The sequence below is a fragment of the Hirundo rustica genome, chromosome 2, assembly GCF_015227805.2.
Source record: "Hirundo rustica isolate bHirRus1 chromosome 2, bHirRus1.pri.v3, whole genome shotgun sequence".
Lineage (NCBI taxonomy): Eukaryota > Metazoa > Chordata > Aves > Passeriformes > Hirundinidae > Hirundo > Hirundo rustica.
This window is the reverse complement of record NC_053451.1, coordinates 111,900,875-111,917,263: the sequence shown is the minus strand read 5'-3', so window position 1 is coordinate 111,917,263 and position 16,389 is coordinate 111,900,875. Positions and strand designations below refer to the sequence as shown.

The following is a 16,389-nucleotide window of genomic DNA, read 5'->3' as shown; positions in this document are numbered from 1 at the left end:
GTGTGACACCAGTTGCAGCTCTCCTTCTCCTGCTGACCTGCATCTGCCTCCTGTCTGGCTTGTCAGACAGAGTTTGTTTTCCAAACTCTTTCTGACAAACAGTTGTGTTTTTTTTTTGTTGTTTTTTTTTTTAAGGGGAGACCTCACCGTAGCCTTTCAGTACATAAAGGGAACCTACAAGACAGATGGAGAGGGACCAGGAGTATATGGTGATAGGACAAGGGGGAATGGCTTTAAACTGAAAGAGGGAAGGTTTAGAGTAGGTATGAGGAAGGAATTCTTTACTGCGAGAGTGGTGAGGCACTGGTGCAGGTTTCCCAGCAAAGCTGTGGATGCCCCATCCCTGGAAGTGTTCAGGGCCAGAGTGGTTGGGACTTCGAGCAACCTGATCTAGTGGAAGGTGTCCCTGCCCATGGCAGGAACTAGGTGATTTCTAAGATTCATTCCAATCCAAACCATTCTATGATTCAGTGACTTGACCTGTTTTAGTGATTTAATGAAAAAATTTTCCTCTCAAAAATGTACGTTCTGTATCCTTGAGGGCTACATGGTGCTTTTTATTGGTTGGTGTTGGCATTAATGCCTCCTGTGCCCTGTTAACCTTAGGCCAAGGGGAGTCCTGAGCTGGCCCTCAGGTGTCCTCAGGTGTCCTCAGGTGTCACAGATCCACAGCTGAGACTTGGTTATAAAGTTTGGCAGCATCACTGGAGGAGCCACCACAGACAGACAAGATCTGAGCCAGGAACACAGAAACGCAGCCCTACTCTTAGGAAAATAGAAAATCTCCATGACTCAAAATCAACTTCACTTCCTCAGAGAATCCTCTGGTGAAGGTCTTTGTGTCCTGTGGCACAGAGCAGAGATGTCTCACCCATCCCCAGAATTTGTGGTTCATTTGTGTCCCACATTGCCCATGATCCATGCAGTATTGGATATCTGGCTTGCTCACAGATGCTTTCCATGGAGACAAAGGGATCTTGGTAGCTCCCACAGGACTTCCCACCATCTAGGTCTCTCCTAAACAAAACCAGCTTTTCACTCCTGGTTAATGAGAAATCTTAGTTCCATGACTCATTTATTTCTACCACCAGCTTTATCACTGATGTGCTTCCTGATGTGGCAAGACATGAGCTGCACATTCTCCAGACCAGGATGTACTGCTAAAGGCATAATAACCTATGGCATTTTATGCTGGTTTTCCTATTCCAGCCTCTGTTACTTACAGGGTTGGTTTGTTTGTTTTGGGGGTTTTTTTTGCTTTTTTTGTTTGTTTGTTTGTTTTGCTTATGCCAGTTGATCTACTGGCTCTTCACAGCAATTCCCAGCTCTTCCTTTCTCTAAAAGACTCAGCCATGCCTGTGAAGAGTTCAGGTTGTGTCTTCCTGTATGTGTTACCTTCCATATGCCAACATCTATTTTATCAATCTTATTGCTCCAAATTACCTGACTTTCAAGTAATTTGGAATTCATCAAAGCCTCCTTTAAGCTTTGCTGGCCTACAAAAATTCTACATCTGCAAATTCACTGCTACTTTTTGACTACTGGAATAATCAATCGTCGGTTTCAGCACAGATATTTACAACCAGCTTTGTCTGATTGCAAGTTTATAATTTATTTCTGTGCTTTGCTCTCTGGCTCTCGTACATCAGGAATGTTCCTGTCCACTTAGAGTCTGATGTATTTCTTATTGTCACAGCACATTGAGATGTAATCACTCAGCACTGTGAGGGATTGCTGCTGCCAATTCCATCCCAATTTATGTGTGCACAGCTGGTTGCCCTTTGTTACTGATTTATCACATCTGCCCACCCTGGCACCGTGCACTCAGCCTTGTTCTCATCATCAAAAGCCCACAGGTAAAACCACGTGTGTTTTCACACATATTTTTGCACCTGTTTTCATGTCACAGTTTGTTGACAGTCCAGCACATCCTCATCTCACCAGGGGCTCGGTGCTTCCTTGCTTGTCCCCTGATCTGCCCCCACAAAGCCCAAGAATTCCCTAGGCTTCTTCCCAATATCCTTGTGCCTGAGTCTGCCCTCAGTCTAAGCAAACTGAGCAGCAGCTGAGCACCATCTTTCCCATTTAGCTTGTCCCCCTTTTAGACACAACAATAGCATTTTATTCCAATTATCACCAGTTAAACCCACTTATGGCCCAACCCGACTTACATAATATTAGGTGAAATTATAGAGAACCTAAACAGCAAAAAAAGAGGGAAGGGTTGAGTGTAGATTTTAACTGGGCCATTGCAGTGATCCAGTTTCCATCACAGCTGGCTCTGCTGGAGCAGCATGGTGAGGCTCAAGGCTTGGAGCAGAAACCAGCAGGTGAGGAGAAAGGAGTGGAAAGGAGGGTGTGGAATACAAGGAGAGGAAGAACAAGGATGCCTCAAGCCTCATTGCAAACCCCAAACCATGTCAAGAAGCTCCTGACACAGGTCAAAACCCACTGAATAAGCACAAAGTGAAATCAGCTGTTAATCCACACAGCAAATACTTAGAATAAATATTTACATGAAGAGTGAACCATCAGGTGTGTACAGAAAAACTAATGGTAGTTTTTGGTCCTTTTGAAATGCCTTGGTATTTTTCATTGAGAATACAAGCTTTATGATGTGCAAGTTCAGAATTAATTCTAAAACAGTCCTTTAAAAGACAGATGAAGAATGAAGTACAACAAAAATCAAAGGATGTGGTGTAGGTCAAAGTTGAGAACTGCAGAAGAAATTAACTTCTCCCACTCAAGGCCAGAACTAACCACAGAGTACAAGCTCAGACTGGTTTAACTAACCACAGGATGGTCAACAAAATTAGGCTTTGGGTGAGAGGCATAGATGATTCTCTGTCCAGAAATATCTATTTTCTGTATTCGTCTTTATATTGGTGTTTAAAATACCTGCCTTGCCCCATGAGAAACGGAATTTTGGTGCTGATCTTGCACATATTTAGGTTTATGTTTTAAATATTAGCTGTGTGTTTTTCTTTGAAGTAATACTTGAGATATCTTTTTTTTTTTTTTTTTTTTTTTTTAATTAGAATTTCTGGTCTTTATTCCATTGTTAGCATTTTCTTTAAAGTTCTTTTAAAACTACTTTGAAGGTTATTGCAGCAGATCCTTCAAACTCCAGTGATCTCTATCAGATTTGGGTGGGGGAAGAGGAAGGACCAGTATTTTTAGTGTTTCTGCAACAATCCCATACCCTGACTCTGCAAAAGCAGGCATTTACAAAGCACTGTTTTCTCACCCAAATGAGCCCTGTCGTCTGAAGCTCACTCTGGAGCAGGAGTGACCATGACAGGTTATGTTCTTGCAAGGTTTAATCCTCCTGAGCAGGCACATCAGTTTTCTGGAATTTAACTCTGTTGATTTGAATTCTCTTGAATTTGTGACCACAGAAATCATCAAAGAAAAACCAAGCAAATTAAAATGTAGGTTTTTTAAAAAGCTATCAGCCAGATGTTGTGAAGACAAGAATTCGACAAAATTCTTGAAAACCCTTTAAATCTGGCCCTGAAGTTCCTGAGTCTTGGCTGGCCAGCAGCTGTCAGTCTCAGACAGCAGCTGCTGCCTCTCTAGCAAAGGACAGTAATTACTCACATCCTGCACTTCATGTTTCTTTCCAAAGCAGAAAAATATGATAACCCACAAGAGAAGCAAAACAGCCAACAGCTTCATTTCACAGGGGGTCACTGGCAATAGCTGCAAATTTAAAGGAAATAGAGGGGACGTAAAGGTGTTCATGTTAAAACACTGAGTATGATCCTAGGGGTGCAACACAGTAGTAGAATTCTGAGATTCAGGGGTTATATCCAAAATCAAATCATTTTTTTATTTACATTGACAACTCCCCTCTTGTAAACTCTTGTAAAGCATGAAAACCACTTGCACCAGTGAAGAGCAGTGCAGTGTCACCAGATACCACATTAAAACAAATTGCCTTGTCCCAGCTGCTTCAGCCTGGGAACACCAGCTCTCCGAATAAACCTCGGTCAGAAGGTGTATCCTAACTCCAGGCAGCTCACGGCCATCCCACCATCCCTTCCCACTGCTTCAAACAAAATCTCAGCACTTCATGCTGGGGGCAGGGATGGAAGCAGCACTTTGCTGAAAAATATTAGCAGTTATTCCAAACAGAAAAAAGTTTGGCATCTTTGGAGGTGTCCCAGTCCAGAGACAGATTTTGAAAACGGCATTGATTTGTGAAGGGACTCTGAGCCATAGACTTGTAGCCAACAACCCGTTTAGCTTTACCAGCTGAAGCACAGTTCTGATCTAAGAAAGTAAAGGGAAAAACCAAACTATTTATTCAAAAAAATGTAATTATGAGTTGTCACTTGCCCATGTAATCAGAGAAACAAGCCATTTGCTAAACATTTAGAAACAAGAATCATGAAAGGATGAAGCAGGCAGTTCTAGTGTCTCCTCAAGGAATGAGCAACATAAAGCAGAGGAGCAAAGCGAGAGCGATCTCAGGCTCGCAGACCTTTCCCAAACCACCCGGAGTGCCCACGTGCAGGCTGCTCTGTGCCACTGGAAACACACACTGCTGCTCTCCCAGCCCAGAGGGAAGAGCAGGATTTCAGAGCAGGAGAGCACGGAGTCTGTCCTCGTTCCTGCAGGGAAGGTCCATTACAGCCACACGCTTCCCCACGGCCACGGCTGTGTCAGGGCAGCACGGGGAAAGCTTTCTGTGCTTTCTGTCAAATGCCAGGAAGGTATTTGACCACAAGAGACACTCAAACCATCAACGCCCAAGGTCAGTGTCCCTGTTGTCACAGAGCTGAGTGCAATGTACAGCCCTCTTGTCCATCACTTGACAGCACAATCTCTGCTAAAGCTGACATTTTAAGACACTTCACGTTCAGATCTGCATCTTGCAGATAAAGCAGGAGCATCTTTGAAGCACTAATTGACTCGAAACCACTCAAGCATTGCACAGAAAGGCGATCTTCAGCTTTAATGTGCCCTGGCATGGAAAATGAATGTGTGGGTTATAAAAACAATTCACTCATGAGGCATCCGTACTTATAGGAAGTGAAATACAACCGTTTGTGTCCTACCATCTGTGCCAGACCTATTGATAAGCCTCCCCTGACAGGATGAAATAGTGCACCTGTAAAGGCATCCTTAACCTAATATGCCTCTACAGCACTGGGCTGGACTAGGTTTGAAAAACAACCTCTTAAAATACAGAGATGAATTTAGCACTTAAGAAGATTAATGGATTCATAAATAGCCTGGAAATCCAAACTCATTGAATTTAGTTCACGGAACAGGTCAAATAGGCATTTATCAAACCATCTGGCATTTTGATTCTCTGGGGAAACTGGTTGAGTTAGAGATAACTGAGAAGCCATTGCAGCAGGGAAGGCTTGGTTTTCTCTGTACTCAGCTTTCCTCTGGAAATCTCTGGCACTAATTAGAAGGCAGTAGATCTTCTTGGACAGAAGTGTATTTCTATATAGTCACTTATATTTTCAAGTGTTGTTGCTTAACACAAACATAAGCACAGTCAAGTTCTAAGTGAAAGTACTTATGTTGCAATAAATAGCTTGCCATTTGCTCTAGGCCATGAAAGGACACTCATGTGCACCCATTTGAGTAGCCTACAAAAAAAAAAAATAATCACCAGAGTTGTTCAAAGGTCTCAAAAACAAACAAACAAACAAAAAAAACCCTTAGGTTTGAGCACTTAATTTATTTTTGGGAGTAAAATATCAAATTATTTTATTAATATGCTTTGATACATAAAACCATTCTTTCTGGTCATATTAGCAGCTTTCATTGAAGATTTCAAAGATAAAACACTTAAGATGCTGTATAAAAGAAAATTATCAGTATGGCATGATACGACACAATACATGGTACATATTAGTGGTGGAAATACAAAATATTTCATAGGGCCTGGTTGCATTTGTCATCACCATGCTCTGCCCTCGTTGCCATGCCATGAAACAATCTACAAGTAAAAAAAAAAAAATTATATTCCTTGAAACAATATATTCACTGAAAAGTTAAACATGTTGAAATTATGGAAATAAGTAGGTTAAGTTTAAGTAGCTTTGCTTCAGCAAAGAATATTTAGACAAACACGGGTCCATCTGTTTCTCCCTCACCAGTGCCAGGATAACCGGGGGGAGAAGGGATCAAAATCCTGCCTGTGGTCACGGCCAAAATGCTGTGCCCATCCCTGGTCTGCCTGGGACAGGCAATGTGCCCTCCCTGGGAGCTCTCCTCCTTTTCATGAAGCCTTGTGCTGCATCCCTGGGTGTTTCCCAGGACTGCCCTGCTCCCTCCTGCACACCCCGGGGGAAATCAGGAACAGTTTCCCGTCGTTCAGCAGTGCCTGCCGTGGGTGTGGGTGTCCGTCAGGACGTGAAGAGGGGCCCGGTTTTGCAGCCTCGTCTTGCTCTTGTGAAGTCACCATGGGACACCTCGCTCTCACGAGTCAGCCCGATGGTACAAACACCCCACAGACAGACCCCTCTTCCCTCCATTCCCAGCAGGGAATGTCACATATCCATGGCAAAATTCAATCTTAGTGCTGCTCATCTCCCAGTGAGTATCCAGGAGGCTCTGGGACACCCACGGGGCAGGTTTCTCATGCAGAGTGGGACCCAGGCCTCAGCAGCTCCCAGGGGAATCTGGAGCCAGATCCAACAAACCCAGCCTGGAAGAGTTTGGAGCCTGTTCTGTATCAGAGGCCCACAATAAAACTTTTCTCTGATGACCGAGTAGGTGAAGGGTCTAAACACGAAAGCAGAGCCCCTGCTCCATCCAGCCCTCGGACTATTTGCACAGCAGAACAATCACTGTGAAAAGTGCTGGGAGGCACAAGGAAGAGGAGTCAGCCTCGGTTCTGTCCTCCCCCGTGCCGGAGGAAACCCCTTCAGTCTGTCCGTCCGGCTGCGTGGTGTTACTGTACACCTCGGTGGCGTTTGCCACCTCTTCGGGAAGGCCCATCTGGAGCAAGAGTTTGGAGATAAGGCTGTTGAACTTGCTCTCTGTCGTAGACCAAGGCTCCTCGCTCGGCGTCGGCCCCTCGGAGGTGACATTCAGCTCCACCGGGTCGAGGCAGTAACCCTCGGGAGACCTCTCGAAGAGCACGTCCGTCAGATCAATCCCAGCCACGGAGGAGGGGGAGGCACACGGAATATCCCTGACCAGCCTGTAGTTCTCCATCCACTCCTTGAGCCACTCGATGCGGCAGTCGCACTCCCAGGGGTTGCGGAAGAGGTACAGGCGCCCCAGGAAGTACACGGGCTCGAACACGGAGAAGGGCAGCGTCGTCAGGTTGTTGCTGTTCAAGTGCAGAGCCACCAGGCTGGTGAGGTTCTCAAAAGCCCCTTCCTCGATGTAGCTGATCCTGTTGCGGTCCAGGTAGAGGAACTCCAGCTCCCCCAAGTCCCGGAACCAGGTGTTGGAAATGTTCCTGAGAAAATTCCCCCCAAGGTTGAGCATCTTCAGGTGCCTCAGCCCATCAAAGGAGTTTTCTGGGAGCTCACCGATCAAGTTGTCGTTCAGGTACAGGTACTCCATCCTCTGACAGCCCTGAAAAGCTCGCTCGTGGATGACATTTATCTTGTTGTCCTGCAGATTCAGGTATTTCAGCTTGGTCAGGCCCTGCAGGGAGTTGTAGGCCACAGCTTCGATCCTGTTTCGCTCCAGGTACACGTGGGTCAAGTTCTCCATGCCCCTGATGGCGCCTGGGATCCTTCGGAAGTTGTTCTGGAAGCAGAACAGCTCCTGCAGAGCGGGCAGCTCGATGAAGATCCTGTCTGGGATGTTGAAGAGGTTGCAGTCGGCCAGGTCCAGCCTCACGAGGCGCCGGAGCGCGGTGAAGGTCCGAGTGTGGAGATAGCGAATGTACTCGTTGTGGGCCATCTTCAGCTCCGTCAGGCTGGGCAGCCCCTTGAACGCCCCCGGCGTGATGAAGGAGATGTTGTTGTGGTTGAGCGACAGGGACTTGAGAGAGGGCAGCGTCCCAAAGGCCCTCTCAGACAGGAACTTGATGCTGTTTTTATCCAGGTTGATGGAAGAGGCTTCGCAGGGGAACTCGCTGGGGATCTGCCCCAGCCCGGCACGGTCACAGAGCACGGAGCAGCTCCTCTCCGGGGTGCACACGCAGCTGGGAGGGCAGGAGCGCACGCAGACCCACACCCCGTGGACCTGTGGGACCCAAAGGATCACTGCCACCCCACAGAGGCGGGGCAGGAGAGAAAAGAATGCATCGTTAGCAAATTAATTAGTCACAGCAGTAAAAAGAAATTACGCTGTCTATTACACTTTTTCCTCCCCTCTAGCCAAGCTAATTGCCGCCTGTACACCAGTGCTGACTGAGGATCTCTCGTGTAAAATTCTTAAAAATCTTCTGGGGCTTCTAAACCTGCTGAGAATATATATCACCTAGAACATCGTATCTGATTAATTCCTGTCCCCAAGAGGGGCCTCAACTAGAATTCAGTATTCCTCAAGTGTCTCTCTTGGGGTGTCTCTGCTGCCCGATGGGGACAGGGTTTGGCCAGGGAGCAGGCAGAAATGCATTGAAGGCCCAGCAGCTGTGGGTGGGCCACAGCACTCTTGGGTGTGGAAAAATGTAGGGCAGTGTATGCTGAGCCTGGCAATGGGCAGGGAAGATCAATTAATTGCCCAAAGTATGTCAAATCCATACTTTTTGCTTCTTTTTTTCTTCTACTCTTTCAACCTAATGTTTCTCCATCAGAGCCATGAGCTGGCCCAGCTCTAGAAGGGGAACTCTCATCTCTCAAGGTGATGCAATGCAGTGTTTGAAAACACATTCCCACTGTGCACTGGTACAACAGCACGAGTGAAAACAAACTAAGAGATATTGTTCAACTGCTGGCTTCATGATCTCATCATAGATGAGAAACTCTGCATCTCCAGCACAGGTTTTTTCTCCTTTGCCAATTCTAGAGACAGTCGCCATTACGTCTGATGGGAGCAGCCACTTTGTCCTTTATCAGCCTGACATGAGAGGTGCAAGGCTGTTGTTTCCTCCCAGGTTAGTCCCACACAGGCAGGTGAACAACAAGGAAGAGAAGGAAGCTCTTGGGAGAAATGAGAGAAGAACTAAAAGGAACAAAAGGACTGGGAGACATCAGCCTCCACAGACAGGCTTTTTTGTGGGGAAAAACCATGCAGTCAAATAAAATCTGAAAAGTGATTTTTTTTAAATCAAAATGCTTTTCCCCTCTGAAAGGGAGAAAATTTAGGTCAGATATATGGAAGAAATTCTTTATTGTGAGGGTGGTGAGGCGCTGGCACAGGGTACCCAGAGAAGCTGTGGATGCCCCAGCCTTGGAAGTGTTCAAGGCCAGGCTGGATGAAGCTCTGAGGAACCTGGGCTAGTGGAAGGTGTCCCTGCTCATGGCAGGGGGTTTGGAATGGGATGATTTTTTAGGTCCCTTCCAGCACAACCCTTTCTCTAAATCCACGAAAATAAACTCACTAGAGAGGAAGAACTGAAGGCAGGTTTTTTAATTGCTCTCCCAGACACAACCTACTTTCTCCTCAACAAAAATGAGCAGCCCCACCAGTGATCTCCATGTAGTCACAAGCACGAAATGGTGCTATTCCTGCTGACTGGTTTTCTGCTGCAGTTTATTAGCTCCCTTACAAACATAATCCTTTTCTTCTTTTTTGTTCAGCAAAACATGGGATACCAACAGCTTTGCCAACAGCCACCTCTCTTACTGCACTGCTGGGATCAGGGGGTTTTCTCCACGCTCCTGCTGAGCATCCAGAGGGGGACAGCCTCTCCCTGGGGTTTGCAGTGGGGATTGCCCAATACAGCTGTAATCCCATGGGCATTTTTAATTATCCAGGCTTGTGAAGTGATATGCCTGGAAGCATCAGCTTCAGCAAGTATCAAGTTTTATTTTTGCAGTCCTTAAGGATTTAATGTACAAGACAAATGACGGTTTGGGCTACAATTGCTCTGCCTTTCCTCCATCCTTTCTAAACACAACATGCATGGGACAGTATTTAGGAGTTTACACTGCATGTGTAAAGGAGACTTGTAAAACCAGTTGTTGGGCAAGTCCCCGCTGAAGGGCATCAACCTGGGAGCTGCCCTGGGGCCTGGGTCTGTTCAAACCATTCTGGTTATTGCATGTAGGAAAGGTATTTAGATACACAGAGAGCATCACAAAAGGATGAGCCGTGGCCTCTTCATCAAAATTCAGGTCTCATCATGCCTGGGCACACTATTGTGACTGGAGAATTAGCAAAACAACATCACTTCAAGGATAAATGACAGTGAAGGACTCCAGGAGGTGGAAAGGATTTTAGATAGGTTCTCATTTTGTTTGTCTGCTCTTCCCCTTTTCCCCATGCCCTTATCTAACAGCCACAGCTGAAGGAAAGTCCCCTTCAGTCCCCCTGATAACAGCTGGAGCCTAAGGACAAGAAGGGGAACAATATGCTGGTCTCAGATTGCTCTTTCTTTGTACAACCTGCCCAGGGGCTGCCTCTTTTGCTCTCCTCTGCACCAGTCCACCCTCTGCGTGCCAACAGGGGCATATGTTGTTTTTGTTAGGCGGTTACATAAACTGAGGGCCAGACAGATTAAGGATTTGCCTGCTCCCAAATGTCTGACTGCAGGTGGTTGTCTGGAAAATAATGAATGCAAGCGTTGCTGCTGGTAGGGAGCCTTGTGTGGGTTCAGGGTGACATCCAGAGGGGCATTTGTGCACAGGCTGTCCTAGACCTGAGGCTGTCCTGAGTGAGCTCCATGTCAGTTCCAGCTGCCACAAGCTCAGTCACATCCCTGGCCTTCAGAGCAGACCTCTACCCACTGCTGTGCACATGGTGGGCATTGTAGGAATGAGCCTGCTGATAACCAAACCCCTCCTTCCCCTCCCTGCTTCTTCTCTAATCACAAAATAAAGGGAATGGCTGCCCCCAAACCATATCCAGCCTGTTTTCCTTATACTCAAGTGTCAAATCTGGGTCTTCTGCTAGTGCCATTTCACAGCAGACTTCTAAGATCTGTATTTGCAAGTGCATCTTTGTGATGTGCAGGACATGGAAAGCAAGAATGGGACGACCATCCAGTGAGAAAATATCCCCCCAGCAACAGGAGCTCAGAGAAACCCCTCAGCAATGCAGCCTTTGTGGGCAAATTCCCCTCTTTCTCCTGGAAAGGAAGTTGGGAACAAACCCTCCACCTGAACCCTACCAAACCCTCAGGAGAGCTGTTGCTCACGACAAAAGAGATCAGCTGTTCCCCACTGGTGAAATCTCCTCTGATCAACATAGCCTGAAATATTCCCATCTTTCCCCTTATTCCTTTCCATTCCCTAAAAAAGGGATGTTCACAGACAGGGCAGCACTGGAAGCTTTCAGAGACTCAGTGACACACTTGAGCACTCAAATGGGATGTGTGTTTGAGCAAAAGGTGAAATAGAGCAGTAAGGTCAAAAATACTTGTGATATTAAAGAATAAAAAAATGTCCTCCCATGGATGATATCTTTTGCTCTTTTAAATACTACAGTAACTCAGTATTTGGAAGAAGGAGTGAGAGACCAAAGGAAAAGAAACCAAAAGGAAAGGTTGCTGAGTCTTAAGAGGGGTAAAGAGACAATGATTGCAATAATTGAATATTTAACCACCACCTTTCCAAATGATCTGTTTAATCCACTACTGGATAATGCAGAATAAGAGTATACTCACCATTTAGAATGATGGCAAGCATTACCTTGATTATTCTCCAGTGGCATTTCAGGTCTAGCAAGCAAACTTGAGGGCTCTAAAAGCACACAGGAAGAACAGAGATGGGTTTCATCCTCTGTCATTTCCCTGTGTCATTTTTGCACAAAAAGATCTACGTTTAGAAAGGAAGATGAAGGAAAATGCTCTTCTCTCACACACTTTCAAACTGAAGAAGTCCCCAGCACCTTCCTGGTGAGTATCTTTCTTCCACCACTGGCCTTCTCAGGGAATCCTGCAGCTTTGTGCCACTGCTTTTCAGGAGCTCATCCGCGTCCTTCCCACAAGCCATGCCAAAGGCAGATTCCTGTCATCTGAGGTGGGAAAGGATCACCAACAGTAAGACACTGGCTCTATCCCCAGGAAATAGGTGCTGGTACAGAGGAGTGTAACCAGCTTAGCATCAATTAGTGGAAAACAAAATTCCCATCAGAAATCATCTGGATGCGTTGCTTACCTGGCCAGGCAGTGGCTGTGTCCTCCCTCCTGCTCATGAGCCTGCCCTTAGCCATGCGAGTCAGCCTCTGAAAAGTTGGCATTTTTTTCTCACAAGCTATCATTTAATGGCAGGCAAATCCTCTGTATCAGAGGAGGATTAGCAGAGATGGAAGAATGTGTCTGTCCTCTAAAGCTCCCAAAGCGAAACGGGGATTGCAGACGAACCAAACGGATGCTGTCTCCCCTCTGCCAACCTGCTCTCCCCCCGCCATTAAAAAAAAAAATACAGTCCAGAATTGGACTGCTGCCCTCAAACAGCATTGCTGAAAGTCATTACTCCACTTCCCATTATGTAATGGCAGAAGAGGTGGGAGAGTGCTGCCTAAATGGAATTAAATTTGGGGGCAATCACAGGCTTATGGCTTGCCTGCACTGAGCTCTCCAAACAGACACAGCTCGAGACTCTCAGTCCCCAGGCACATTTTCCCAGCCCCAGCATGGCTCACACACTACTAACAGGGTGCCAGTGTGCTTTGCTTCACTGGGAATTCCTCCTGAAGGAGAAGGAGACACCAACAGCATCAGGAAAAGGGTCATCAAACACAGGGAGCCTGCACTGTGTATATGGCCTTGGCAATAATAAATTCTGGCCTGTCGGTGAGTGTGTTTTCCTTGTGATGCAGCAGCTGGTGCACGGAAATCGTAAGGACAGCTTCTGTATGTGGTGATGTTTTAGCATTCAGGATGTGAATTGGAGTTTAAAGCCTTTTCTGACAGAATGATGATGGTTTCTTTGGAGAGTGGGGGCTGAATAAGTGAGTTATCTCAGCCTCCCATGCCTTAGGTAATTGCATTCACCATGTCAGAGGGAAAAATAGCTCCACTCTTTATTTCCAAGTGAATTATTCTGCTTTATTTTTTTTCCCAGGAAATGGAATACCTGATGAATTTATGCTTGATACAGCAAGAAAGATTCAGCTGGGAACCAGCCTGCTGCTGCACAGCTCTTCCTGCAAATAAAAGCACTCAGCTATATCAGGTTTATTTTGGTTTGGCTTTCCCTCAGTCTTAGGCATCTGGCACCTCAGGAAATCTGCCTGTCCCAGCAGTGTGCAAGCAGGCTGTGCTGGGGGCAGGCTGGAGCGCATGGGGTAACCCACAGAGCACCGATTTTAGCTGAATTTTAGATTTTAAGCCTTTCCCCACCACTTGCTGTAATAAACCCTCCAGCTTTGCACTTCAGTGCTTTGCACCGTGCTGTTTTGCAGAGGAGGAAAGAGATTTGCAAAGCCATAGACGGGCACACTGCAGCCTCCACCACAGAGATGAAGCTGCTGGAGACCTTGTGGTGATAGAACCAGCACCAGCTGGGTCCTCACCAGCGCTGGGGTAGCTGATGTTTGCCCTGGAACCCAGGGGAATACCAATACCAGGAAGCCAGTGGCTACCTGATCACAGAAAGCAGATCACTGACATTTCAGCCATGAAGAAACTGAGAGGGGAGGAGGAGAAAGTGCTATTCCTACTTCTTTCTTCCCCAATATCTGCAAGAGCCTTATCAAGGGTACCAGGAATCACGTCTCTCCCCAGGTGCATGTGCTGTCAGCAAGGGGGGAGGCAGCAGGTGAGGAGGGTGTGTGGGATTTGGGGACAAACTGGTGTCTGAGCAGCTGGCAGCTCCCCAGGGATTAGATTAGACCTGCAGCTCAGTTTACACAGCGACCCTAAACCTGCTCACGGGGAATGAGGAGGGGCAGGGCTGCAGGACACCACAGTTCTCTGAGATTTTGGGGCTCCCCTGTGCCTCGCTGCTCTTCTTCCATGCACATATGGGGGCTGGAGGGATGGGATGTGAAGGACCACTGAGCCTCAGGAAGTGTTTTTGTGATCAGCAGAACCACCTTCCTCAGAGGAGCAGCTCGCAGGACCAGCAAAACCCATTCCCAGTGAAGGGTACTGGGAACCTCTGCTGTGCACAGCGAATGGCTGGGGGCTGATGGGTTGGGGACTGGTGGGTTTGATAAACTGGGAGCTATGAGCACCTCAGCAGCCCCTTTTTGGGGCGGGGGGCAGCAGCAGTAGGTGCCTACTGCAGAATCAGCAGCCACGGTGCTGGTGAGGCGATGTTGCCGAAGCCGGCTGCAGCAGGAGCTGGAGGAGGGCTGGCAGGGAACACCTCTCAGAGAGCTGCTGCTGCAGCAGGCAGCCTCACCAGAGGCCAGCACAGACACTATTTGCTCCTGCAGGAGCTTCTGACAGCAGCTGTGCCATCAGCATCCACAGGCACAGCTCAGTGACTGCAGCTGGCCCGGCCCCACTCTGGATTTCCTACCGTGGCTGGAGGTAAAACAGCTGGAAGAGCCCCCGTCCTGCCCCATCAGGAGCCCTCCCACCCCCAGCTCACCAGCCACACTGTGCTGGCACACCCAGAGCTCCTGCCTGCCCAGCAGCAGCTCCACAGCTCACAGCACTGCATTTCTCTGCACCATCCATGCTCAGGAGCCTTGCACACCTCCAGCGCCCAGCACAGAGAAGATATTAACACCTCAGAATATGCTGGGGGGGAGGCTGGGGAGCTGGGAGTGAGAGGCAACGGAGGTCCCAATTTCTAGGGAAGTCAGGGAGCACTGCCCCTTGAGTGGCTTCAGCAGAGCACTGCAGGTGCAGCAAGCAGGACACCCAGTGCCCTCATGAACTTCTGGTGACTCCTGACTCATTTCCTGATAACCCCTGACCCTGAAAGGGCAGGACAATGTGAGAAGGAGGCCTGAAAAGGAGAACTTTCTAGTCACCCTAGGTAGGAAAACTTAAATACCAGAGTGTACATAAAGGGGACCACCATGGATTCTCTAAAGAAACAAACTTGGGCTCTAAACCACACCTCAGCATTATTTAGAACATGACTCATGGCTGGTTAATGCTGAGGGCTGAGCACACCAGAGATGCTCAGTGTTGGGAAGCTGCTGTGGCTGGAAGTAGGCTTGGAAGCTACAGACTGTGCTACTGCAGCTCTGTGCTAATTTTTTTTTTTTTTTTTTTTGCCACTAAGAGGTCCTCCTCATGATCTATTCTGCTCTTTTTAATCTCTGGAAGCCAGCGGTCAACAGAGCAGTGGAGACAAGACCAGAAGGCTGCAAAGATATGCTGCCACTGAAAAAAAAAAAAATCAATAGATATTTATATCCGATCTTCCACCAAAAGAATTTGGAGAATTGAGTCCTGATTGAAGGAACCCACTCTGCTCCAGAGGTGTGTGCTGTGGGGACATAAACCTTGGCACAGCTTCACCAGCTGGCAGTGAGGACAAGTCTGCCTTGCAGGGCAATCCTGTGCAGACTCAGTCCAAAAATTGCTTCTAAAAGCCCATTTCTTCATGGCCGGGACATTTCATGTGATGGTGACTTAAGGATCCACAGGTATCTTCTATCTCTAATATGCATGGATATGATTTTAAATTATCACTGCTTCTCACAGATTAAAATATTCTCATTGTTTTCCAAGTTTGTCCAAGAACAGCTGGTGGGACTCATTTTACCTAACTGGAGGTGAGAGGTCTCATCTCACCCACTTTAGCCACTTACCTGCGGGCAGAACCATGGCCCTCAGCAGGGCTCACTTTCTCTGAGAGGATGGCAAGACAGCCAAGGACGTGCAGCTTTGATGACACCAGTGCTGGATTAGCTGGAACCCAGGCACTGCACATCCAGATGCTTCCAGCCAAGTGCTGTCTTCCTCAGAGGAGTGAAGGAGCAGAGCTCTGGCCTGACTCTGGTGGCTGAACATCTTCACTCCCCTGGTTTTTATCTCTATCAGCTGCTTGCATTCATGGGACCGGTGCTGGGGGTGAGGTCCTCCTGCCACAGAGCACCCGAGCCCCTCCGCCTTCCCCAGGCTTTGGTTTCCTGAGCTCCTGAAACAGCAGTCAGAGCTCGGTGCATACTTCCCCTCTTGTCACAGCCACAGCTGTGTCACACAGCTGAGCCTTTCCTGTGCTCGCAGTCACCAGGGTGACCTTTGAAGGAGCTGCCTCAGCGTTTCTCGGCAGAGCTCCTGCTGTCAGCGCTGCCTGTGGGAGCAGGTTTCACACAGGATGGCCACACAGCTCCGGCTGGGGTGAGTGTGGGGCAGGGAGGAGGCGTGCTGTGGTAGCATTACAGAACTGTGAGCAGACAGGATGGACCAGTGTGGCCGTGCTGGGGTTTGCAGCTGCAGCACAG

At 47.7% G+C, this 16,389-nt stretch overlaps 1 protein-coding gene across 1 annotated transcript; it reads right to left on the bottom strand.

The window, feature by feature from the left end:
- Positions 1-5,952: 5,952 nt before the first annotated feature.
- NYX (nyctalopin) lies at positions 5,953-15,840 on the bottom strand. Its single transcript, XM_040055832.1, has 3 exons — positions 15,754-15,840; positions 11,724-12,048; positions 5,953-8,192 (listed from the first exon to the last, which is right to left on the bottom strand). The coding sequence occupies exons 2-3, from the start codon at positions 11,818-11,820 to the stop codon at positions 6,793-6,795; spliced, it is 1,497 nt and encodes a 498-aa protein (XP_039911766.1). The 5' UTR covers positions 11,821-12,048; positions 15,754-15,840; the 3' UTR covers positions 5,953-6,792.
- Between the last annotated feature and the right edge of the window lie 549 nt (positions 15,841-16,389).

What these genes read in the sequence shown, in the direction of transcription:
- NYX (XM_040055832.1), bottom strand. Translation starts at nt 11,820, where the DNA reads ATGACAGAGGATGAAACCCATCTCTGTTCTTCCTGTGTGCTTTTAGAG. An exon ending in GCCACTGGAGAATAATCAAG is followed by an intron (nt 8,193 to 11,723) that starts GTAATGCTTGCC and finishes GTGGGGTGGCAG; the next exon opens with TGATCCTTTGGGTCCCACAG.